Below are 26,202 nucleotides of genomic sequence, written 5' to 3'. Positions count from 1 at the left end.
TATGCAAGGTATCCTTCTTTCTTTGTCCAAGATTTCTGTCAGTGAAAACTCTCATGACATAATGCAGCAGCTTCAACACTTACTGAATATCTAAAATTGCCCTTATTTCCCCTGTGGAATTGTTCCAGACACATTGAACACACAACAACACAACATATCATTGTGACAGTGTGTGTGGCCGAGGTGGCGTGCCTGCATTCAGCGTGTGGCTCCATCACCCAAAGTTCAAAGTCTACATGCACACTCACATTGGATTAACAGGCTCTTACATAACTCCCTATCTATAGTGTGATACAGATTATACATCATCAATGCAAATGCATCAAAACAATCAAATCAGTATTATTCAGCCAAATGTGCCAAATCATCATTTATCATCATCTGCACTTTCTCCAGGTTCCCGGACCAGCCAGTATCCTGATACACATTTGGAGAAAAGCAATTAAATAAAGCCATATGTTGCGTCAGGGCATGTTTGCCCCCTCATCCTCTTTTATCATGGATGTAGGACTGTGTGTGTAGATTAGATGCTGCACAGCGGTCAGTATTTAACCTGTGTAACTGGAGGTGAAGGACTCCACTCGTGCCAGGCGGGGAGAAAAACCCGTGCGCTCCTATCCTCAGAGCGCAGAGAGCGCAAATCCGAGCCATCTGACACGGAGGATTTGCAGGTTTAGGCGAAACCGCGTACCCTCCTCCTCTGTTAGATTAAATACCGTGGCTTCTATGTATAGTTTCTCACTATGTTTACGGCGCGGGACATGTGCGGAGCGCGCGTCCTGTGCGCAGCAGCAGCAGCAGCAGCAAGCACCTGGAGCAGCCTGCAGCTGTGACCCTGTTTGGAGAGGCTTGGGACGGAGGGCACCATGCACACGGATGTCGTGCTAATCAACCTGCTGTGGATGCTCGGTGTGTCCGGGCTGACGCGTCCGAGGGGACAAACACCGCAGCCATACGGACACTGCAGGTGAGTTCACGACCGCAGGAGTGAAGGACAGGCTTGGCTGACCTTTGATGCTGTGCGTGACAATGATAATGGTCCTTTTAAGCAATTAAAGCGCGCGTAAAATCTAAATATTTACACTTCTACCAAAAGGGGTGAACAGGTATCAGGGAATTGGAGCTATTTCTTAGACTATACCTCCAAAGGGTTTTCTTTGAAATCAAATGTGTGTTTGGGTCATGGTGATTGGCAGATCCTTCTTCATTATATAACCCATCAAGATATGAGCAAGAAAGAAAGAAAGAAAGAAAGAAAGAAAGAAAGAAAGAAAGAAAGAAGGAAAGAAAGAAAGAAAGAAAGAAAGAAATTGAGCCGTAGAGACAGATTATTCTTGAGCAATGCAAACTGTATTTGCTTTTGATGCATGGCCAACTTTTGATGCTATGCAAGTAAAGCTGAAAATTGTCATTTGAATTATTTAAAGCCTGCGTAAAAAATCTTTAAATTCACACTTCTACTAAAGAGGTGCCATGGAATTGTAATGTCTCTTTACTATACAGATATGCCCTAACAACAAGTATGAGCGTTAGGGGTATGATAAATGAATTATTCCAGTTTGTTATTACAATTATCAGCATTCCAAAAATACATCTTTATTTAAGGTTAGCCTACAAGCTGATCTGTGTTTGATATGGGTAAGAAAGAAAGACATAAGAAGTTGAACTCTGGAGACAGTTGGAAACAGCAGTCGAACTCTATTCTCAGTTGCTTTGGGAGCCCTCCAACATTATGGTCTCTCCTGAGACAAGCCCCTGCTGGCTTTAACACCATCTCACCCCTCGTTGTGACAAAAAAGTCTAAAATCCCAACGTGTTTCTCCATTTGACTGTGAAAGCTGTGAGAGTGAACGACCAATGCGGTTGAAAGCTGGTGAGCGAACCTTGAGTTGGGATTATTGGTATCGGTCCAACTGCTGGCCCTCGTGACTGCTTTGGCAGGATATTTGTCACTGGAAAACAGAATTTTCAGATTTATCCATTCGTAACTTCCCGGAGTTCGGTTATGAAATTAGCACATGACACTGTGACATTTGGTTATAAGTCAGCAAGAGGGCAGCCTCTCTTCTGTCGTCGGTATCCTGTTATGATGATGTAATGTCATTTATTCAGATTTAGGGATTGCATCGCTTTGACATTGGCTCCGTAAAGCTTCTGTCTGCAAGTAATAACTGGAGAAATATCCGCTAATAAAGCTGTGATATGTATCTGGGTACAGATATGGACTGGATTGACCAGTCAGAGGTTCAGTTCCTCTCAGCAATACAGCATGGTTGTAACATGAGTAAATACAGATGTGTTTTGAAAGCATTATATTGCTGTTAATGTTCAGATCATGTTGCCAAGGCATTTGTGTATTCCCTCCATTTGTATGACATGCTGGTGTCAGACCCCTGGATTCCTTTTGGATGCTTATTCAGCATCAAGATACCTGAGAAAAATCATCTCGAGTGCTTTTTACACTTTTCTCAAATCGGTGTGCAATTTTAAATGGGAAATATCTTCTACAATCGATTTTACTGTAGCCTTTCAGCTTTCTGTGTGAAAGCCACACCTCAGGAGGCGACTCACAGAGTTGTAGCTCTGTCAGTGAATTTCAAGTCAAATTGAAAAACCTGTTTAAAGCTATTCAACTGACTATTTTATAATCTATATTAATTTAGCTTGGTTCACCATTATATTTGTTTTTCATATATCCTCATTTTAAATTTATCTAACATACTTGTGGTGCTGACAAGGCGTTTGTGTGATGTATTAATGTGTGCCATGCATTTTGTGCTTTGTGCTGTTTTGTCAGTGTGCAGAAGCTGTATTTGTGGCCTGTCTGTGGATTGCAGATGAACATTAGCCATATGCAAATATTGGTACGGTGCATCAAATGGTAACATACACAAACAGTGTAGTGCTGTTTGTGGAAGTACTAGATCACACCTACAACACATGCATTTGTGCATGTGTACAGATACTTTTGTCTTGTTTTTTGTGGCAAGTTTACAAATCAACTGTAACCGAGCATATGATCAAATGTTAGACTGACTTTAATGATTAGACTGGTTGCTATTAGTGTGGCATTAAGTAACAGGAGGCTTCTTTATTTCCAAACTTACATGACTTACATGAGAGGTAAAACAAGAAGTTGCCTGATTTGATCTTACCTTATAAAAGTGTCATGTTTGTTGCCTCTTGGTGACAACAGGGATCAGACTCTCCAAATATATAATACATTATTCTGATTTATTTTCCAACATGAACTGGAATAACCAAAGAATGATTATTTCTGGAGGACTGCTGGTGTTTCGATCACACCATAGTTTCAATCAAACCATAGTGTACCGCATCAGCTATGCACCAACACCTTCCAGTTAAAGGACAATGGCCCCAGAACTCTTGGACACCACGTCAAAGACTGGATCTGTCCTCTCTGTCAATGGGTTTTCTTCACTGATGTGATGTAGCATCAGGGCAGAGCTCGCCGACATGCTCGGCAATCAAAGCTCCATTTTTAGCTGACTGCAACAAAAGGTGACGTGTGCCTGGTGAGAAAAATCACTTACTCTGATTATGTAACACGTCCTCTGAGTGTGTTAATGTGCTTTCTGAGTTATTGCTATTGTTGTGGCTCGGGCAAAGGTTAGCCGGGCGGAAGGAAGGGCCAGCAATTTAACAGCATTGTTAGTGAACCACAAATGTAAAACGTGTCACACTTTTCCGTCTGTTGAAAGATAACATGTTAGATCCGAATAGCTTAGTTGACCTGACTTGTTAAAACTTGGGATTTACTTGTTCCTAAGGTTTGATGGATGGTTTGTACAGGTATTTCTGTTATTAGACAATCAAATAGAAATTTTGATTATCTGGGAAATTAAAATTCTCAAATTCCAATTGCATAATATGTAAAATAATTCATAGAAAATTAGATAACTGAAATATCTCATGGCCCATCAGATTTATCTTGTGACCCTTTGGTATCCAAAAGATATGTGTAGATCAGTCACAGGGGTCTCAGTGATTTCTTAAGGAAATTAATACTTTAACTTCAGAAGAATTTTATTTGTAATAGATTACTTTTAGTTGCGTTCGTGTTATGGGTGAACAGTCATTATTTGCGTCCAAGAGAGGCCTCGGAAAACTGCTGTAGCTGTTAAAGCAAATGATCAATGATGTTGTTTTTCTTGTAAGGACTCTCTCGAAAAGGTGTTTCAGGGAAGTGCAGTCCTGAAACAACAGTCATGAACAGGCCTACGCAATGTGCATGTTCCCTTTTCCAGAAGTAAAAATGTTAAGGGAGGCTAGTGTCAACTTTTGTTACGTGCCAAGTTTTGAAATTTTATTTGTCAGTGCCTGAAATTGAGCTGCACCATATTAATTACACAATTATACAACCGTAAGGGGGATTCCTACTTGTTACACTTCTTGGAGGCAAGCTGCACTTCTTGGTATCTTTGAATGTTCTGTGCTGCCCATTTCAGTCTTTCATTAAAACACTCGGTGTCCTCAAGTCAACTTGTTGATCAAAGGCCATTAAGGAAACCAGACGGTGCCCTGACAGCTGATCAGCTGTTTGACCTCTCCGTGTGCTGCACTCAATCGGATGCTTAATCATTCCCAGTTTCACTGCATCCAAGCTGATGAGTGAAGGCAAAACACTGCAATTGCGGCTTAGAAGAGACTGGTCTAACCTTCCACTTCCAAAGAGTGAACCTTCCCCAATATGCCATTATAATTCTTCAACATCTGACAGTGGGTGTCAACACCCTCTGAGAAGGTGATGGACAGATGCAACATCAGTCTGCCAAGACTACCATTGAATACAATAGATAACGTATGCCGTTTTCAGACATGAATTAAGGAGAATGTCAGCATGATTGGGTCCAGACATTCCCATATGAGTAGGAGATCCTCCAGCACAACAATCCAGAAATCTCTTCAGTGTTCAGGTGCGGGGTGGTGCTACAGGCAGGATGTTCCAGATAAGTTCCGCTTTTGTTTACAGCACATCGACATCAGCATCAGCCCTCATCACCAAACACATTCGAATCTCATTGTCTTTCCAAGTTGACACCTTCGTCCATGTCTCCTATGGCTCCTGTATTTCATTGTGACATATTTGTATTATTTTAGTTGTTTTGAGTTTTGCGTCTGTTCCGTGTTAGAAATGCTATCAACGGGCCCACTCGCTGGCGGTGAATCCTCTGGATAATCCCCTCCTGGGTTCTCACATGGGCTCATTCTGACATTATCTGGAGTTTTTACTAGGTGGGGTGGCAGGAAAAACTCTGGAGAGACGCTGCCATTTTTGTTCTCACACACAGCTCCTCCGAAGAATGTCAGGAGATTATCAGGAGTTCAGTGCAGGTCTAAAAGAACCCATACTGTGCTGCATTTTATTGATCTAAGAGCATGGTGTAAAGCTATTTGGTGCACGTTCACTTATGATCTGTCCAAATCCACTTTTGCTGGTTTAACAGCAGGGAAACAGGTTGCTTTGGCAGGTGCATTGTTCAAAAGGATTGTACCGAGGATGGAATGCGCTCATTCCGCACCCGCACATGTAGGCACAGATTACTACCTTGATAATGCAGTAAATGCAGCCTTAAGAATGACAGTGGAATACTGCTCAATTAACAGACCAGGTTCAAGATAATGTGCCTGACTACACATTTTCAGACCAACATGTCCAATGATGTTGAGATTGGCACAAGTGCATTTGCTATTTAAACAACACTGGAGGGTTTATAATCATAATTATAAAAACCATTACCCCAACCCTAGGTGTCATTCCTGTAATACACTGGTGACCTCTCCAGGGTGTACTCACCCACTGTCAGCTGAGATAGGCTATAGACTTAATAAGTGGTTTACCTAATGGATTAATAGATGGACGAAAACAGTGACCGCAAAGGCAATAGATTGAATTACCGTAAACAAGAGTGATGTAATAATGGTAACAATTTCCAATGTGTCATTTCTGTTCTTATGATTCTTGTTGTTTGCCACCAGTTTTTCTGATTACTCTTTTCAGCTTAATTTCTCACACAAAGCTATTGTATATAGATCCCCATTGGTCAGAAGCATTGTCAGTGATAGCCAATGGTCAGGAAGTGATGTCATTCTCTTTATCCACTACTTGCCATCATGCTAGAGGATGTGTGACTGAGATATTTTCCCTCTAAAGTATAATTTCCCCTGAAAATGCACAAAGAGGACCTCTAAATTGTGCATTGTGTATTTTAAGTATTTTGACTATTGAACATTGCACACCTTTTAGGCCACAAAGGTGCAGGCCATACGAACATGTGCCATCTGGTCCAAATGTTTGAGAAAACGTTCCCATTTACAAAGAAGTTGTTCAACACATCTGGAAGGCAGACATCACTCTCACGAGGCTACTGTATATGCTCGGTACAGTGTTTACTGCTCTTTAATAAGCTGAGCTGAATCAACAGCCTTTTCCTCGTCACTGCTGTGTGGTGTTTGGAGATTATTGTTTCTATTTTAATTAGACTTTTAAATCCTACCATCATCACTCACCTCCAACAAAATGACCAACAAAATGACATCTGTTATGACCGACCACTCACGAACCACAGTTCTTGGAAGTGAAAGGAATCATCCTGCCGTTGCATCACCCTCATGCTTCACAAAAATGTGACAGAGATTTGTATTAATGCTTTGTAATTAACAATCACTTAATGAAGGATCATGTGATGAGTATGTGGCAGCCCTTGTGTTTTGGATCTATGTTGTTTCTCGATATGTTGACAATGTAAAAGCTATGCAGTAAAAAATGCAGACACATCTTGTGCCACAATTAATGACTGTTACACATGCTAATATACAGGCAAAACATTGTAGCTATTTGAGAGTCTACTCTATTCCATATGAAAGGTTTGTTTTAGAGCTGAGACTACATCCATACTATTATATTGTTGTTTCAAAATGCATCAACTCTGTTACAGATACGCTCCTTACTACTCCAGAGTTTTAGAGCCGGTTAAACTGAGACGTTGGAAAACACTGCTGGTCTCATTTTAGTTTGAAGCTCCGGGGCGGGCAGAAACAGAGATGTTTGGAAACCAAGACATTGACACTCACGAACTCTTGCTGATTGGGTATTTTACATAACATTTGCTGATTCAACAAGCTCCTACCACATTGAAAATCAATAACATGTGTTGCTGACCCCGTTGTCTTTACAAACAAGTGTTGTGCAGTTAAAAAAAAACTGTATTTTACAATGATACAACTGCTTACATGTGAAGGATATGAGCTATTATTCAAGCAACTCCTGTGAACTTATGTCCAGGGTCCTTTGAGGTCATTTTTTTCAATTTAATTTGTTTTTGTTTGATTTTCAGGAGATTCTTTTCAGTTTTGTTCAGCATTTCAGAATTAACTGGTGTGTTTTAGATGCTTAGCATTGCATCATCAGCAAAAGGCATATTTGTCATTACTTTGAGCAAAGTTATTTTCCCTCTAATGTCGCCCGGAGCTCAGTGCAGCTGTGTGATGACTCAATACTGAGATTCTCCATGTGATTGGTTATACAAATCTAAACAATGATGCTAATAATGTTATCTAATATCCTACAGACATCTGGGCAGAGAGTGGAGATTATCTTGTTTCCTAAGGCTTAACGTGTTTAAAGCACACACTCCAATCCAATCCTCATCCACGCATCACTCAACCTTCAGGTGTTGAAACAGACTCACCTTGAGTGAATTAGATTTTATGGGATTTCTCCTCTTTTATTAACAGTTGCATCTTAGCAGTTTATGCAAAAAATGTAAACACTTCCAAAGTCTGTTTTTCATTGTGCCCATCTTTTAAAGATTGCTTCCACAGATTTACTCAACTTAGCTTGAGTGCCGTTTAAACATTGCATAATATTTTTGTGAAATTACATAATGTGTTTTTCCCCCCTTTCAGATCGAAAAGAGAAATGTCCCTAATGCAAGGATCGGGTCGCAAGATTGGCAGGTATGACGTGTGTGTTTTGTTTTTTGTTTTTTCTTTAGTCCAATTAGAACGATAACAGAGATGAGACAAAAGAGTATAGTGAAGATTAAAGCAGCACGACTGGACTTAAAGGCACATGATCGCATTTTAATCACACTATTGTGTGCAGTATCTCGAGAGGAGGAGGATTGGCCGCTTCTGGGTATCCTACTAAGCCCAATATAATCCATTCTTATCCTCCTTCAGACTTATGAAGTTCATATGTAGGGTTAGGATTCTGTATAAATTCTGTAGTGCTGTAGGAAAATTGGGGGGAAAAATGAAAGTGTATGATTTATATCAAATTTATATACATAAGATTTATGTGTTGCATACCAAAGCACTGCGGCACGTTGCTGTGGTGGCAGTGACGGCAAGAGATGTTTGGGTTGTTCACTGTCTGCAATAGCTACTTCCGCCAGATGTAGGTAGTCTGCGTGAATGTGAGGTAATCTGTCTCAAAGCACTAAGACCGAATTCTGAATTTAATTATGACCCAGACTTTGAAAAACAGAGTCTACAGATGTGCTGGTACAGATGTAATATGAGCTAGAGGCCAACATTAGCATGCTAACATGCAAACACTGGCAATACCACCATGCTGATGTTTGGGAGGTGTAATGGTTACCATGTTCACCATCTCAGGCTTCATCCATATCATCGTTTGAACTCGCCAGATACACCTGATACAAACAAAAAAGAGGCTACAGTGCAAACACAGCCAAACTAAACAGTTGAACTTTGCCCAGTTTGACAAACTTAAATTTCGATTTTTCCATACAAACTGAATCCATGTCAAAAAGACGACATGAAGGAGTCTGGAGGCACAAGGGGTGAACGATATGTCCCAAACTTTCATCAAGATATAAAATGTTCAGTCCACATCAATAATAATATCACGATAAATGTCACATTATTATTTCTAAGTGTAAAGACAGATTTTTGCTCCAGAGTGAAGATTGTGATTTTAAACTGCTTACACAACGTAAAGGCAATATATCGATATATATATTGAACCTTTGTTATATTGCTATTGATGAAAATGATATTGATTTATTGCCCAGCGCTAGTAGCTGACATATAAAAGGATGAGCACTTGTGCTTTGTATAGATGGGATCAACCTGAGTACAATAGCATAAAGTGTTAAAAATGCTAAATAAACCATCTTAAATGAACTGTACGTAGTGGTTCAGAGATGTACTCTCAAATTGTTGTTTCCCACCAGCCCCATATTCAAGAGGAGTCCAGATATGACCAAAGCCGGGGGCAAAAAGTCCGAGCAGCTGCTGAGGATAGACGACCACGACTTTACGATGCGACCAGGATTTGGAGGTAAGGAGCTTCATCTTTCAGTTTCAATCACTTGTCGTGCAGGCAGCCATTAGACTACTTCCTCTATCCAAATATGCTTTCTTTTAATTCGTCGTCCAAACAAGTTATTAGCCACAATCTATTATTCGTTTAGACTTTACGCTAAACCCCAACCTATACCATTTGATCTATACACTCGTCCAAAGGGCGTGTATTCAATTCATACAGTGTCCAGCACTGGTTTGTAGAGATGACGTAACCAGAGTAGGATTATGTCTGAGTCACGCAGCCGTGGACCATTGATTAATTACCAAGCAGCAGCCGTCTGTAGCTTTGGGTTTCGATAACTCCAATCTTAATCTGCCACATTAGCAGGGCTGAAAGCCCCAGTCTATGTCCTTTTTAAACTCTCACACATGAATTTCCTCTGTAAATTAGAAATCTCAGATTGGAGTTCTTGTAATGCCTTCACCCAGCAGACTTTGATATGTCTTTACTGCTGTTAAACAGGGAATTTAAGCCTAATGGAGTCTGATTAGTTACTGAAGGTTTCCGTGTGAAATGCTAACTGTCTTTAATCTTAAAGTGCATAGTGTGGATAGAGAGAAATGAGTTTCTTTAAAATCAAGTCAACAACTTCCACACAGGATCTCTGGAGCTCTTGTTCACCTCTCTTACTGAGGTGGACACAACCTGCTCTCTGAGCTCTGCAGGCAGCTCCCTCGACCGCTGATATCTATTTTCAAGAGTGGCTAGTACTGCCTCCCATAGACCAAAGACATGCAGAGGGGTTAGGTTAACTGGAGACTCTAAATCAATGGTAGGTGTGAACTATGAGAGTAACTGGTTGTTAGATAATGGATCTGTGAGAGCTTATATAGACAGATGGTGTGTGTATTATCAAATCATGTTGAAACAGTTGAATTTACAGCTAGTTGACTCCAGTCAAGGTTTATAAACATCTCAAAGATGAGAAATGACAGTACTGTGTTCATTTTAGGACACAACGTCCTCAGAAAAGTTGACTAAATACTTAACAAAATTTACTTATTTAGGGATATTATTTTACATTCAACAGTATTTTATAGCTGCACAACACTAAACCTAACTTTTTTACTGAAATATGAATAACAGGTCATGGGAGCAGGGTTTAATTTGATGTTCATAGAAACCAAAGAAGGTTTTCTACCGTCACTAAAACAGAAAGCTGAATGAGACTCACTACTACAGTCCAAGTTGTATGCTAACAAAAGAATGTTTGAAACAGTACAAATACAGAAAAAAAACGCAACTTATACTATAATGCACTCTACGGTCAATTAGGATTAGAGTATACTCTCTGTGCCATTTTTTTGGAGAAATCTGCACCCAACTGCTTTTATGGGGATTTGGATGAAAGACAGCAGAAGTTATTGTTGGATGCAAAGGGTTTGGCTTAAAAAGGAACTATGACCTCCAAACAGATAATCCAGACAGTTCTGAATTAGGGAGTTGGGTTACATCTGCACTTTCTCTATCCATTGATGTATTTTAGAATAATACCCACGTGAGCTACTGTATAAATACATGCTGATGTATCTTTCTCTAGGCCCCGCAGTCCCAGTTGGAGTGGACGTGCAGGTTGAAAGCCTGGATGCAATTTCGGAGGTTGATATGGTATGTCTGGAGCGAGCTGTGAGTAAGACGTTTACTGCTCTGTGGTCGGTCAACAACAAACTGAAGCACACATGTATTTGTGTTTCAGGACTTCACAATGACCCTGTACCTGAGACACTACTGGAAAGATGAACGCCTGTCCTTCAGAAGCAATAAAAACCAGAGCATGACTTTTGATGGACGACTAGTGAAGAAAATCTGGGTGCCCGACATGTTTTTTGTCCACTCAAAGAAGTCCTTCACACATGACACCACCACTGAAAATGTGATGCTGCGAGTTTACCCCGATGGCAAAGTCCTGTACAGCCTCAGGTAATTCCTACTGTCAGCAGGACTCAGCACTCAGCATGTATGAAACCACAGAGATCAGTTGTTAAGTCAGCACAAATTGAATAGGAATAGTACAGACTTTGCGGAAACACATTTGCTTTCTTTCCAAGTGCGAGATGGATCTGCTACTAGTGGGACTATGTTTTGTGACCATTTCTTGACAGCAGTGACTGTTGGTAGTTTCCCAGGGTCCCCTCAACAGTGAGGTAGACAGGTTTGGTACATTTATCTCTGTACAATAACCCCAAAAAAAAAAAAATAGATAAACATGCTCCTTATCGATGTCTCCTACATCGAGCGTACCAAGAAAGATGGCTGGAAAGATGTCACATGAAAAGAGATATGTAAAAAACAGATGTGTGATCCATATTCACATTCATCACCACAACAAGGATGTGTAAACACAGAAGCTGGATCTATATTTTACAACACAGATTGAACTCCTAATACTGTCACTTAATGATGAAATTATTTTTGTATGCAGTGTACAGGGAGCCGTGAGGAGAGATCAGATGCTCCCGACCGCTTGTGGGATGAACTTCTGACAGGCTCTCACACAGATTAAAGGGATAGTTCACTGAAGTGTTTGAGTCCACAAAACACTTCTGGAGTCTCAGAAGTAAATACAATTTAAGTAACTGGTGACCTACACTTCAGACGTGATAAAACAAAAGAAAAAACACAACATGCCTCCATACTACTTGTGTGGTGTCATCCAAGTGTCCTCAAGCCCCGTCGTTCATATTTGACTCGAAACTATGTCATTTTCACCAAGTTTTAAGTCTAAAAGTTCACTGATATCTTCCCACGAGGTGCATTCATGGACCATCGGACACACCATCGTGTAGCTAAGTCCGCTAGCTTAGCCACTTCCAGTGGACACGTGCAGCAGCAGTCACGCATTGACCACACACCCAATGAAGCCTGGGCATAACAAAGAAAACAAATTTAATTTATACAAACACCAATCTAACAATTCCGTTTTCTTCAGTAGTGGACACATACAGTATATTATTGTTATTGTGTTTAGGTTGTAATGTTAGTGGGCACTTGGGGATGTAATTGCCATTAGCTGTCCCTCCAAGACAAAGTGGCAGCAGCTGCCACAGTTCAAGATGTGTATTTAAGGGGATAACTTTCTGCCAATTATGGCCTCTAATACTGCAGAGCATGACCTAGTCATTCTGGTGAGCAGTGCAAGGCTCAGGGCCAAGATGGTTGATTTTGTAATCCACATTACAGAGCTCTGCAGAGAGTAACAGCTGGCCGGCCATCTGCATCCTGTTGCAAAACATTTGCGTATTGTGCTGCTTTTCGGTCAGACTGGCACAAACAAAATTTTAAACGATGACATCAACATGAGGGACACCTTACACAAGTGATTAATACTAGTGGCAATGGTGTGTATAAAAACACAGTAGGGATTTTGTGGCTATCAAAGATCCCGATCTTGATGTAGATTGTGGTACATTCCTAGCTGACCAATACAAACTGAATGTATGAGAGAACACTGATAGAGTATATTCATCACATGGCTGGGGTTTAATCTGTGTGGTGCCGGTTGGAGATTTTTCCAGAGTAAGGCAGATTGGCGAGGGAGGATGACAGTTCGCAGACCTCGCTTGCAGACCACGTAGCCCTCATTCGTCCTGGGAGCTGGATTATGTATTTTCATTTATCATTACTGCGCTGCAAGGCCAAATCTCTGCTGAAACCCCTGGCCCACACTGTTATTTGCCTGTCCTGAAGGTTAGACATTCATCATAGGCTCGTAATGTAAAGTCATTGGGCACTATTTACTGTATTTATCTTGGTTGGTAATATTAAAGTGTAACTTTATCACAACCCTATTACCTGCTTAATGTTCCCCTCAAAAGCCATTTAATTTTGTATGTTCCAGCAGGACTGCACTGTCTGTGTAATTTCAACCATCCCAGGTTCAATGGGCACTTAAAGGGATAGTTCACCAAAAAAGGAAATGCCTTCATTATCTACTCATCACTATGCGTTGCAGCCAAATCCAATAAAATTGAAGTAAATAGTGACCAATTCTTCAAACGTAAAAAGACGACAGAAAAAAAACTTTACCAGAGCTGGACGAGATTCATTTAGTAACCCTCTCTCACTTGCTCACTCATGCCGACAAACACACACACTACTATTTCAGTGAGCCAATGACTCATTAGCAAAATGCATTCCCTAGCATATTACCCAACCTTAACCATTAAGACATAAAGGGATAGTTCACTGAAAAATGCAAATTCACTCATTATCTACTCACCACTATGCCGGTGGAGGGGTGGGTGAAGTGTTTGAGTCCTCAAGACACTTTTGGAGTCACAGGTGTAAACAGTGTTGCAGCCGAATCCAATAAAATTGAAGTCAATTGTGACAGCTTCTACAGACGTAATAAAAAAACTGAAAAAACATAAAATGTCTCCATGCTGCTCGTGTGGTGTCATCCAAGTGTCCGGAAGCCCCAACATTCATATTCGACTCGAAATAGCGTCATTTACACCAAGTTTTTAGACTAAAGACTCTGATAGCCTCAGAGGCGCGTTCACATACTCACGGGCACACTGGATCATTGCACACACTCTTGGCCAAGGGCATGTGCAGGGTGTGCGTTTGTGTGGCTGCATCCGCTAGCATCGTATATATCCGATATAACCTATATAAGTAAGTCTTCAAACAGTCCATTGAAAAAGTGAGAATTGGTCAAACTATCATCACTTTCCTAAAATGTCCTCACTCAAAAGTTCAAGGACAAACACACACTCACACACACACACACACACACTGATGTCTGATGTCCAACACAGTGACATCAGACACATCTGAAAGTTTAGTAAAAACATAATTTGGTCTTCGTGAACACAAATGACGTATGTGTGAATGGACAAATTTAACAGTTTATCCTTATGATTGGATGCCTCAGGTCAGATGTTACTAAAAGGTCTGAACTGAGCCTAAGTGAAGTTATTTTTTCTCTGGTAATATTTTTACATGACATCCCTACAGATCAATTGTTTTGTCATTACAGAGTGACGGTCACATCCATGTGCAGCATGGACCTGAGCCGCTTTCCTCTCGATACGCAAACATGCTCTTTGGAGATAGAGAGCTGTAAGTAACTGATGTGATCATGGTTGATGTGGCTTTTTCCTCTCAGTTAAACACAAGCTGTGGTTTATTTCTCTTTCTGGCCTGATTCAACTATGAACATGCTGGATTAAGGAAAAGACATTACACTTGAACTTCTAACTGTTATATTAAAGACTTGAAATGGTGTATTATGCAGTCTTTGCTTGAATGTTACAAATGTAGACTTTGTGCCATAGATGATTGAAGCTCTGTGCGTTATCAGATGCGTATACAGATGATGACCTGATGCTGTACTGGAAAGAAGGGAACCGCTCATTGAACACAGACGAGAGAATTTCTCTCTCGCAGTTCCTCATCCAGGAGTTCCACACCACCAGCAGGCTGGCCTTCTACAGCAGCACAGGTACTCACCGCACCTGCAGAGCTGCCTTTGAATATCCGTCTCTCGTCTTCTAACTTCCTCTCCTCCCCAGGCTGGTACAACCGTCTGTACATCAACTTCACTCTGCGGCGGCACATCTTCTTTTTCCTGCTGCAGACCTACTTCCCCGCCACTCTGATGGTCATGCTGTCCTGGGTGTCCTTCTGGATCGACCGCAGGGCCGTCCCTGCCAGAGTGCCACTGGGTGAGCAGGCTTAGCCACCTTGTTGATAATCGGCGTGGCGGTCAGTTGGGTTGTAGCTGTTGATCTGATGTGGACACGATGACTTCTTAAATGGAAACCCACACCTGACTAATACTAAATAAATCTGTTTTTTTCTTAAAATCTGTTAATTAATCAATTCCACATGCTATTTCACAAACTCTAGGTATAACCACGGTGCTCACCATGTCCACCATCATCACTGGAGTCAACGCCTCCATGCCCAGGGTCTCCTACATCAAAGCTGTGGACATTTACCTCTGGGTCAGCTTTGTCTTTGTCTTCCTGTCTGTGATAGAGTACGCTGCAGTTAACTACCTGTCCACGCTGCAAGAGCGTAAGGAGAGGAAACTCAGAGAGAGGGTTGGTACCAATCACTCATACTCATATATATATATATATCAAGTAGATGCAGATGTATGAAGTCACAGTTTAAAAGAACCAGAGTTTTAAGATTTAAATGTTGCTTACATTTTAAAGTAAAAGTACTTGTTTGGCAGATTATTATATTATATAATCAGATACTATGTTATCATTAGATAATTTATACTGAAATAGCTGTTTTGGCAGCAGGTTGAGTTACAGCAAAATACTTTATAAACAGTTTTATATATAAGGACACCAGATACACTCTAATGGCTTGTTTTTCTAATCTTTTAATTGTACTGAAATACTGAATAATCTGAACATCCACTGAAATGAAAGCATTTGAGAACTGTTTGGGAACAGAGGGAAAGGTTTTTGACATCTGAACTAAATTAACTCCTTTTTGAAAGACACTAAGCCAAAAGGGTTTAATTAAAGCTGCAAAATAAATATAAAGGAGTAGAAAATATAATAATTCCCTCTGAAATGTTTCAGAGTGGAAGTATGAAGTAGCTTTAAAAAAGGTAGTAAAGGACAAGTACTTACATGTTGTGAAATAAAAATGAAATATTTGAGTTTTTCAGTATTTGTACACTGAAACTAGCAAAGACAAGAGTCATGCTTGACGTGTGACTGAACAGTTGTGGAGCCACTTTGAGAGTTTTCACTTAAAAATGAATGGTAATATAGTATATTTATTGAATCGAATATTACTGAAGTTAATTAGCTTTCTTCAGCCGCTGGTGGATGAAACTGTAGGATTTTCAATACAGTGGTGTATTTATTGAAATATTTGTAATCAAAACTTTAACCTGAATATACTAAATAACTTAATAAAATCAGTTTGGTGACAGTTTCGATACAGATTTCTTTCAGACATGTAGTGTTTTGGACTGAAAGTCATGAATGTATACGTTGTCTTCTTGCAGCTGCTGTGTACGTGTGGGATGAACCACCCTGGCATGATGTCTGTGAGCTACAGTGAGATGGACGTCAACAACACAGGGAACTATGGCATGCCGGAACAGAACGGGGTGAAACGGGAGAGGATGCTGGTGCAGCTGGCGATGGGGACCGACCAGGTCACCGGCCATGTCGCCTCCGGCGGCTACAGCGACTCGTGGATCGACACACACGTCATCGACAAGTACTCCCGGGTCCTTTTTCCTGGATCCTACATCCTGTTCAACATTATCTACTGGTCCATCTACTCCTAACACAGAGGGAACTCAATCAGACCTACCTCTCCTGGAGTAAAGACACGTGCACTGTACGCGCACATCCAGGCATTTGACAGAAAGACCAGACGTAGCCCCAAGGTGAACGTGAAGCAGTCCAGCAGGACCAAGTAGAGCTGAACCTTTAGTCAGCGGATCAACACAACAACAATAATCCAATGTGGCTTCATCTCAGTGCAGGGTGTGTCCCGTGATGACCAGGGACCAGCCATGCTTGGGGAACTTGAATTGAGCCGTTTTTCCAAACAGGTTCAGGGCTTGTAAAACTCTTCTTAAAGGGCTTGAAACAACAGCAGTGCATCGGTAATATGTGGAAATAACTCTTTTTTTCTGGCCTCATCCATTTGGCAGTTTCACTCTAGTTGCTCTTTATCTTTGTAGATACCATTCATGCTCATTTTATACCTACTTCCACTCATAATGTGTTTGCTACTGTTGTTTGTGGTATAAATGCAAAGCTATTAAAGCGCAGGATTGTGTGATCGTGTGTGTTTTGGTATGTATACAAGGGGAGAAACATAAAACTAGACAAAAGCTGTGTCTCAAGTCAGGGGCTGCATCCTTTGGAGGACACGATTTGCCTGGCCCCCGAAGGAGTCGGTCTTAATGGGCCGGGTGCACTGCGAAGGCCGAACCGAATTGAGACAGCCTTGTCTGCAGAGGATCTATTTTCAGTGATGGAAGGACACATCGATTACGATGCAATCAATGTTCAAATGCAGAAAGAGTTCAAAATAGAGGTGTACTCCTTTATGTCAGTTTATCATTATAATCACCTCCACCAAGGACGTTATGTTTCCATCTGCGTTTGATTGTTTGTTTGTGTGTTTGTTTCTTTTTTTAGCAGGATTTCTCAAAAAATACTCAACTGATTTTTGTGGACAGGTGGCCCCGACCCAAGAAGCAAATTTTGGTGTGAATCCATTTGTTATCAGAGAATAATTTTTGGATCATGATGAAAGAAAGTAGTTATCTTTAAGGGGAATATTTTTGAGTGTGTACAATTTGCTGCAGATCCAAATAAAAGCTACTGGAGCTGGTGAATTGAAATGGGTTTTATTAGGGGACTGTTGGGCCTTGGCGGAGGCATACGCTCCACTGAATGTCTTTTCTAATTTATCATGATTTAATGTTACATCCCGTCAGTGTATTTTGTGGGTTTACACTGTCGCCTCACAGCAAGAAAGTTCCCGGTTTGAATCCCAGTTCAGCTATGGTCTTACCTTGACCCTCAAAAAGGATAAGCAGTATAGATAAAAGATGGATGGGTGGATGTCACAAATCACTGATTATTGAGAAAGAGAGTTGGTCAGGAGTAAATTCACTAGATCATGTGAAATAGTGCAGTGTGCAGACATCATTTGTATTTCTAGTATAAAAATGTATTCATTTGTGTTACTGATGTGATGTGGTTAATTTGTCAGGAACTGAAAGCAGTTCATAGCAACAAGTAGAAAGGACGAGGGAGGAGAGGATCAGAGAGTGAGAGAGGAGTCAGGTCAGGAGTTTTCAGGTCCAGAAGACAAACCTTTTCTTTAGTGAAGGAGAGGGATGAGTAGGTGACCTTAAAGTCAGATACCTGAGTGGGAGTTTGTCCAGGAACATCTGCTCTTAATGACACACCCTGAGTCCTTAAACTACCACAGTGAGTCTGGACGTTGGGAGTCTAACGTGTCATCCATGTTCAACCAAAGATACAGTCTATTGACTCATCACAACCTGTCATGTAGAATAAATTGTATCGATAAGTCTACACTCAAAAAACGCTCACATGTTGTGAACGTGAAGCTTGGTTTTCCAAAGCAGAGTTCCAGTACACCAAGCTGCTGTCGGTGGAATGATCATCTTTTTTCACAAACAAACCCAACTTCATGAAGCGCATAAATACAACTTTAACAATCTGCCTGTCAAGAAGGGCCTCACCTAAGGATCTTGGGCTCATATGGGGTCAACATTTCTGTTACTTTGGAGCAGCAAGGTGAGATTTCGAAGTGATCAGAAAAATCTCAAAATCAATTCTAAACTGGAAAGGGAGTCATTGCTGCTGCGGTTTGTCACTGTGATATCTGTAATATGAGTTTACACATGTCTATCAAATTTGGCGTTTGGCTTAGTAATAAAAAAGGCACACAGTACTCAGATGTGTGTTCACCTCTAAACACTAATCTACAGACTAACGCTTTTATTCCTAATTGGTTCAAATGTATGTATACAAGCATTTGTGGTACAACTGAATCCTCCTGTGAGGCCGCACTTATTCAGCATCTGCTTCGTTATCCACAAGTCTGCAGCAACGATTAAAAGACAAATCTAATTCGACAGTATTGCAAAATTAACATCATATTTACAGATGGTTCCAAAGCACCAGAGACTGGACACTTAATTCTTCAGTGTGAGACATCAGCGACACACATCAGTCAATCTTTCAGCGGAATTAATCACAATACTGTCAGCATTACAGTGGGTGGAACTAAATAATCAATCTAGTGTAAAAGCCACGGATTGCTTCAAGCATCAGGTCTGGAAAGTCGTCATGTCTGCATGTTGTATGACATTTTTCATGTGCTACTCAGGCTTCATGATATTGGATTGGCTGTCTCCTTCCTTCTGGTTCCTACTGGTGAAGTAAGTTAAAACAATAATTTAATCTACAGATAATAGACATGCAAATAAAGTTAAGTAGATATTACAAATATTATAAAGATATATACATACAAAACCTGGTAGGAATACTGGGACTGATGTTTTTTAAAACCAGATTTCACAATGATCATCATATACCATCATTGCATTTTATTCTGTTTATTCTATTTTTCTTTAATTGTTTAACAAATTTCTATCCAATCTATTTGTATTATTTTCCTCCTTTATTTTGCTTGGAAACTGTTTTAAACTGTGCTTTCTGGTTTCAAACGTGTTTCTTTTAGTCTCTGCACTGTTTTCAATGTCCCTGTACAGCACCTTGATTCTAGGAAATGTGGCTTGTAAATAAAACTGCCTTGCCTTAAGTGACACAGGCAGACATTTTTGCAGTATTGTATGCAGGTGTTGGTGGAATACCAAGCAGGAAAATTTGGTCTGAGAATAGGACGCACAGGTGTAACCCCCCACACTCCATAGAACAGCAACTGGACTCTGCACACACTGTATTGACCCAGTAACTGTCAAACATGGACTGGTGGGTTGTAAGAGAAATAATTAATATCAGCATTTACAAATGGAAACACAGTAATGATTATGAATCTGATCGATCACTTCAGAACCACAGCAACCACAAAGAGGATCCAGATGTTTTTTTGTTTGCTTTTCCCCTGCAAATCTACTGCACCACACTTCCGTCCAGTAGGTGGCGGTATTGCGTCCATAAACATGTTTGCCATGCGCCATTGAAACTCAGGTCCGTTACGTCATATCCCAGCGACGGTCGCGTCTTCACCCTGCACCATGGCCGAATCCGAGTATGTATTTGTTTTTAACTTCATCTAAGTCCATCTGCACTTTTCTTTACGTCCGACCGCATCGTTTCTCTCTCGTTTAAAAATAAAAGTTTAACTTCACATGTCAGGACTGTTATTGTGAGTGTTGGAGGTGAAACAAGCAGATTCTATCGAGTCTCGTTTCACATGGGGCTCAGTGTATCTTCACCGGTACGTAGCTAGCGATGTGTTTATTGTTCATTTAGTAAACTAATGTGGAAGTGAGATGGCAGTCATGTAGCTGATGCCTGTCGCGTAACTTTATTAATCTAATGATTTTAGCAATATAGTCATTAACATGTCTTGCTAAAGCTAATTGTTGCTAACTTGTGTCTGAATAGAGATGACAGCCACTTTTAAACCTGTATTATTGGTGAGAAAGAAAGAAAAGAAAGCACTTCTCTTTCATTAGTGAGATCACCTCGATGAACAGTAGCCACGTTCACGTGTTGCATTAAAGCGTGTGTCAGTGACCGTGTGTCTGTATGTTGGTGTTCTCAGATCGAAGAAGGTGATCAAGTTGGTTCCTGAGTATCTCCTGAAGAAGAGGAAAGCGTACCAGGCCATCAAAGCCACACAAGCCAAGCTCGCCCTGCTCGAGAAGAGAAAGGTCAGTGAGGACGGTTTCCTGACATCGTGTTGAACTCCAATGCAGATGAACCCACTTAGTCTCGATACACATTGACATTGTAGTGTCCAGTTGTCATGCAGAGCTACATCTCAGTTTGACAACGTAGCAGGAGTTGTGAGTTCCAAAATATCAGACTAATCTGTTATGGCTTTCAGATTAAAGGGCAGGGAGCTTCTATAGGGGCTTAACAAAATCCATCAGTCATAAACTGCTTTCAGACATGCACTGATCCCCATAGAATCTCCTGGCGTCTTACAGAGGGGCTGTATGTGAGAATGCAAATGTTTGAGTGACAGGCTCCAGACTTGATTGTCTCCTGCGAGCCCCTTAGTAAACATCTGGATAATGTCTGAATGAGCCCATGTGGATGATGTTTCTTTCATGCAACAAACTCTAAACTGAAAACAAACATCTCAGGATGAAAATGAGATGCCACACTTACGAAAATGTCAAGAGAGCGTGTTGTGATAAGGGCCAACGCCGTTGTCTATGTGCTGTAAAGAAGAACTTGTGACCCCTGCAGCGGAATGTATACGTTACATCCTACCTCTGCGTAACAATTTGCAAAGCAACCAATGTAAAAAAAACATGAAGTGCAAATAGTGGATTGTTAAAAATATATTCTTACTGTTTGTATAACAGAGCACAACAAGAATATCCGGGAGAAGAAAAACACATTTGAGGCGCAACCAAATATACTTAAGGCTCTCTCAGCGTATTTTTAAAAGATGCTCGAGGCTTGGATAAATATTGTCCATGTTTAGTTTCTAAATGGCGGCGGCGCACTTTACATGGTCCCAGGGTCTTGTTAGCTAGCATCTCAGCGCACAGCACACACACAGGCTTGGGGGTTGTCCTCTGGGCCAGCGACAGGTCCTCACTTGAGTCCTCTTTTTAGTTTTGAATGATTCAGTTGGACTTCCTGATTCCCCTTCGTCATCAGCAGCTTTCCTCTGCTCCATCTTGCTCGACCCAGCTCACAACAAAGTTCTCCCTCACCTGTGATTCACCCGCTAATGATGCGTTCAAGTGTTAATGTGACGGTCAGCAAATACGACACCTGCTATATAGGTCAGATAAAATAAGAACAACGTGGAATTTAAATCTCTTGTCTTTGTTTCATTACCTGTGATGATTACTTTTTTTTAAATCAATCATAAATGTTTGGTGGTAATCAACGCTTACTTACAAATCTGAAACTTTTTTATCTATTTATTTTCTGATGACCTCTCACGGCCCACCTGCAGTGGCTTCACGGCCCACCAGGGGGCCGCGGCCCACACTTTGGGAATGACTGGACTAGACTATGTACACATAGCTGTATATTTACAACTGTGCTTTTACATTATTCCAGGTTTCAAAAGGCAAAGGCTTGAAGTTCAAACGTTTGGAAGACTTCCTGAAAGACAGCCACAAGAGGAATCGGGATGAAACTCGCATCCGCAGATTGAAAGTCAGGCCGCCTGCCCCTCTGCCTCCAGCGAAGAACCAGCTTGCCTTCGCTGTCCGCATCAGAGAGTGAGTACTTAGACAGAGGCTCATGGTCATGTGCAGGGAAATCCATCAAAAAGCAGAAACTGGTTGTAGATTTTTGCATTTATTTGGCGAGTGGAGTTCAGTGGAACAGGTGACAGCAACGGTAAACATGGCATCTTTTGAGACAGAGTGGATTATCTGCATCATACAAACATCCACGCTGTATGTAGTAACTACTGAGCCAGTACAGGTGGGAATGAGAGCACATGAAGCATCCCAGCAGCCTTTAGAAGACACCTCAATGACTGATAATGTTGTATATGTGACATTTTAAGTTATAAAACACAAACTGGAGGTCGCTGTAGTTCTTTTATTCTGGGTTTGTTAATAGTAGCTGTTGGTGGTTGAAAACTCAAGCCTCAGCTCTGTCATGTCGTTGCCTTTGTTACCTGAAAATTAATTTGACAGATGAAGTTACCAAAGGGAGAATTCATTTAGTTTTTGCTTCAGAATCCTCTCACTCTAGGCAGCATGTTTTTGTGTCCAGTCCGAACTCTGAACTTTTAATCCCATTTCATGTTCCTTGTCTTTACCTCATGTACCTGTTTGATACATCAACTCAGTTTCTCTTATTTTTTCAGTGTCTAATAGAACTAGAGATTTCTCAACCTTGTAAGGCTACATCCATACAATATGTGTCAGTTAGAAAAGAATCTCCATACAGACGAGCGTTTAAGATCTGTATCAGAAACTGTCTGTGTCCGAAATCTCCCACTCTCTCAAACCCCCTACTCGCTATATAGCGTTTTCTACATAGAGGACTATATAGCAAGCTCAATCCGCAAAAGAAAAAAAAACGCTTGGACTGACAACAAGGTGTAAGGTCCATTTTTGCAATGCCTTACATTCATTGCTGATAATTGAATCATGACTTATAAGAGCCAATCAGGAAGTGAATGTGGGTGAAAGTCATTGTTTCTAAATGTCTGTTTCTGTCCGTCCGGACTTTAACTCAGTCCCTCAGTTTTAAAACTACAACAAGGGCAGCGCCATTTTCTAACTTAGCCTATGGTGCTTGAAAACCCTGGAGTATTCTGGATGTAGACTTAAACGTAGCAACAGTGATGCGTTTTTAAAACTAAAACACAGTTGTGTGGATGTAGCCTTTGAGTCTTAGTCTTAAATGGGGTGTTGTGGTTTTATGAGTGCTGAGGGAAACTTGATCAAAGATGGCTGATGTGTCTGCAGAAAGCATCATTGTGAAGGTGAAAACACTTGAATTCGAGACAAGTTTGTTTTGTTTGCTGTGCTGTTTGTCTGCAGAGTCGATTCCAACAAATTGTGTTAATTTAATATATTTTAAAAATTCGTTAAATAGTTTGTGAAAGTGTTCCAGCGGGAGAAACACTAAAGATACAAGATTCCTCTGTATCCAGAATTCCAGGGTTCGGAGGGTTACATTAAATGAAAAAGGTCTTGCCATTTCCAAGTCTAAAACTTGTCAGGGTCCAATAACTGAAAGTCTGAGATGGGAAGCTGTTGCTTTATTACACCAATGACATGCTCAAAACGCACAAACATTGATGACCCTTTCCTTTTAGGATCAAAGGTGTCAGTCCCAAAGTGATGAAGGTGGTCCACATGTTCAGGCTGAGAAAGATCTTCAGCGGGGCCTTCGTCAAAATCAACAAGACCTCCATGGCCATGATGAGGTTGGTGGAGCCCTACGTTGCCTGGGGGTGAGTCAATCCGACAGTTACACTTCAGCAAATCAAAGTGTTAAATTTGTGTTGTTTTAGTGATAAACACATAATGATCTTGCCGACAGATTTCCCAACTTGAAATCTGTTCGTGAGCTCATCCTGAAGAGAGGACAGACCAGGATAGGCAGGAAGAGAGTTCCTCTCACAGACAACACCTTCATTGAGCAGCACATGGGTAAGTCTCGTTAACAGTGTGATGGAGAATGAGGAAATCTTCGGTGAACTATCCCTTTTAAGGAAAATTGCAGCAAACACCTGTTGTTTGAAAGCATCATCAGACCACTTGGGCATCCCATGCATGATTATTAATATGTTGTAGCTTTTATAACTTTGTGAATTAGCAGCAAAACCAGTTTTTAAAAGTTAGTAATTTACTGTGGAGACTATAAATAGTAGAATAAATGAGTTATAATATATAAAGATTGCAAATAATATAGTTTTTTCCCATTGTTTTGGCACTTTCACCTCCCAGAATCAAGTGAATTTCCCCTGGACATTAGAGAATGAACATGTTGATTTAAGCTTTATAGAATTGGATGGTTTGGCACAGAATGGTTAGGTTGGTCTATGTGCATCTACTTGGTTACACTCTGCCACCATCCTCTTATCACATCTCACACCTCTGCTCTCTTGTTCCTCAGGGAAACATGGCATCATCTGTTTGGAGGACCTGATCCATGATATCTACTCTGTTGGTAAGAGCTTCCGGGCGAGCAACAACTTCCTGTTGCCTTTCAAGCTGTCGGTGGCTCGTCACGCTGCCAGGGACAAGGCCAGGCTCCTGAAGGACCTGGGAAACCCTGGATTTCGTGGTACAGACATTAACAGTATCATCAGGCAGCTGAACTGAGGAGAAACGCCCCTAAGATGCAAACCCAGCTGCAAGGAAGCTGGACTTCGAGAGGAGCAAATGCCATTGATGACAAAATATATTTTTTTTTTCTCTTTGGCTGAACCCCTCTGGTTATATTCTCTGGACATGGGGTGATGTGAGAAAAGTGGATTATTTTATCATATCCATGTTGATGTTGTTCAGCACTATGTTCACATAGTGCCCCTGACAGTGGTCTCAAGGCTCCTTGGTGAAAATCTAACAATATTGTATATTAAAATATTAGTACACCATATTCTTCATGTCAGAGGGATGGATTAGTACTTGCTACAAGTACAGGAACTGAACCGTACGAGTTGTCCTACTTACAGGAGCCACCAGCCGAACTACAACCGATCAATTTACTGCGTGAAATTGATTTCAGTGTGAAACGGTGTAAATGTCTATTAAACATCGATCATTGATCCATAAACTGGTGATTTACTGTTGATTCACTTGTTTTTACAATAAAAAATCCAAACTGATTCAATACTTTTGCAATGACATCTGCAGTATTTATCACACGGGAGGGGTGGGGGTGCTACAGACCATTGTCTACCAACAGTAAAGCAGTTTTCAGATATGATCTCCGGAGGATGTCCGCAGAATTGGGTTTGGTCTTTCTCCGGAGTTTGCCTTTTATGCATGAACAATGCAGCAGAAGACTTTACACTCGGACACGTTCATAACAACACAGAAATCTCAGGAGCCTCCAGGTGAGGGTGGTGCAGCAGCAGGCAGAGGCAGGATGTAACATAGTTTTCACTGGAGGTCAAGTGTTTCTTTTTACAGCACATCAACACCAGCGTCGGCCCTTATGATCAAAATATCTTCATCGTGTCTTCTACATGTATGGCATCTGTTTTTCATCCTGAGATCTTTGTGTTCTTTTTTTTTTTTGCGTCTGACGTTTTAGAAACGTCATCGGCACACCAACATGCTCACTTGCTCGCAGTGAATATAACAATATCTTGTTATATCCAATATCAATTGGCTGTTATCGAGTTTATTCTTGGCCACTGGCAGGAGAAACTCAGAAGAAAGTCTGTAGGCTCTTACTTGGACATTTGCGTTCTCACTGACAGTAACTGAGATTATCCAGAGCTCAGTGCATGTCTAAAAATTGGCTATGTCTGTACATATATTTATCACACAGTGGGGGGCGCTATAGACCTTTCTCCACAAGGTGAAGTGATGATGCAATGAGTAGTTTGTATTTATTAATACTTTAAATCAATATTTGGTGGCCATCCTTTAAATCAGAATCAAGCCTCCCATCACACACACACTCACAGTCGAGCGTCACACTGGTGTCACTATTGATTCACATGTCAGT

The 26,202-nt window shown here is 40.9% G+C and overlaps 2 protein-coding genes across 4 annotated transcripts; both read left to right on the top strand.

The window, feature by feature from the left end:
* Positions 1–615: 615 nt before the first annotated feature.
* Positions 616–17,111, top strand: LOC117758193 (gamma-aminobutyric acid receptor subunit rho-1-like). Of its 2 annotated transcripts, none has more exons than XM_034579642.1 (10): positions 616–967; positions 7,930–7,980; positions 9,225–9,331; positions 10,899–10,966; positions 11,055–11,278; positions 14,340–14,422; positions 14,664–14,804; positions 14,875–15,027; positions 15,212–15,408; positions 16,341–17,111. In XM_034579642.1, the coding sequence occupies exons 1-10, from the start codon at positions 867–869 to the stop codon at positions 16,626–16,628; spliced, it is 1,413 nt and encodes a 470-aa protein (XP_034435533.1). In that variant the 5' UTR covers positions 616–866; the 3' UTR covers positions 16,629–17,111. The 2 variants fall into 2 exon arrangements, with proteins under 2 accessions (XP_034435533.1, XP_034435534.1); XM_034579643.1 differs by lacking the exon at positions 616–967 and adding an exon at positions 3,452–3,536.
* A 2,935-nt stretch (positions 17,112–20,046) lies between these two features.
* rpl7l1 (ribosomal protein L7-like 1) lies at positions 20,047–25,356 on the top strand. Of its 2 annotated transcripts, none has more exons than XM_034579651.1 (6): positions 20,047–20,107; positions 20,627–20,735; positions 22,111–22,274; positions 23,834–23,971; positions 24,061–24,170; positions 24,637–25,356. In XM_034579651.1, the coding sequence occupies exons 1-6, from the start codon at positions 20,094–20,096 to the stop codon at positions 24,843–24,845; spliced, it is 744 nt and encodes a 247-aa protein (XP_034435542.1). In that variant the 5' UTR covers positions 20,047–20,093; the 3' UTR covers positions 24,846–25,356. The 2 variants fall into 2 exon arrangements, with proteins under 2 accessions (XP_034435542.1, XP_034435541.1); XM_034579650.1 differs by lacking the exon at positions 20,047–20,107 and adding an exon at positions 20,187–20,224.
* The last annotated feature ends 846 nt before the right edge of the window (positions 25,357–26,202 follow it).

Source organism: Hippoglossus hippoglossus, chromosome 24 (assembly GCF_009819705.1).
Source record: "Hippoglossus hippoglossus isolate fHipHip1 chromosome 24, fHipHip1.pri, whole genome shotgun sequence".
NCBI classification, from domain to species: Eukaryota; Metazoa; Chordata; class Actinopteri; order Pleuronectiformes; family Pleuronectidae; genus Hippoglossus; species Hippoglossus hippoglossus.
The sequence above is the reverse complement of the archived record's forward strand: the minus strand, read 5'-3'. Positions and strand labels throughout refer to the sequence as shown.

Excerpts from the sequence above, each read along its gene's own strand:
- LOC117758193 (XM_034579642.1), top strand. The coding sequence starts at position 867 with ATGCACACGGATGTCGTGCTAATCAACCTGCTGTGGATGCTCGGTGTG. Across the intron at positions 968-7,929 it reads CAGCCATACGGACACTGCAG|ATCGAAAAGAGAAATGTCCC; the intron begins GTGAGTTCACGA and ends CCCCCCTTTCAG. Across the intron at positions 14,423-14,663 it reads CTCTTTGGAGATAGAGAGCT|ATGCGTATACAGATGATGAC; the intron begins GTAAGTAACTGA and ends GTGCGTTATCAG.
- rpl7l1 (XM_034579650.1), top strand. Across the intron at positions 20,736-22,110 it reads CCCTGCTCGAGAAGAGAAAG|GTTTCAAAAGGCAAAGGCTT; the intron begins GTCAGTGAGGAC and ends ACATTATTCCAG. Across the intron at positions 23,972-24,060 it reads GAGCCCTACGTTGCCTGGGG|ATTTCCCAACTTGAAATCTG; the intron begins GTGAGTCAATCC and ends TCTTGCCGACAG.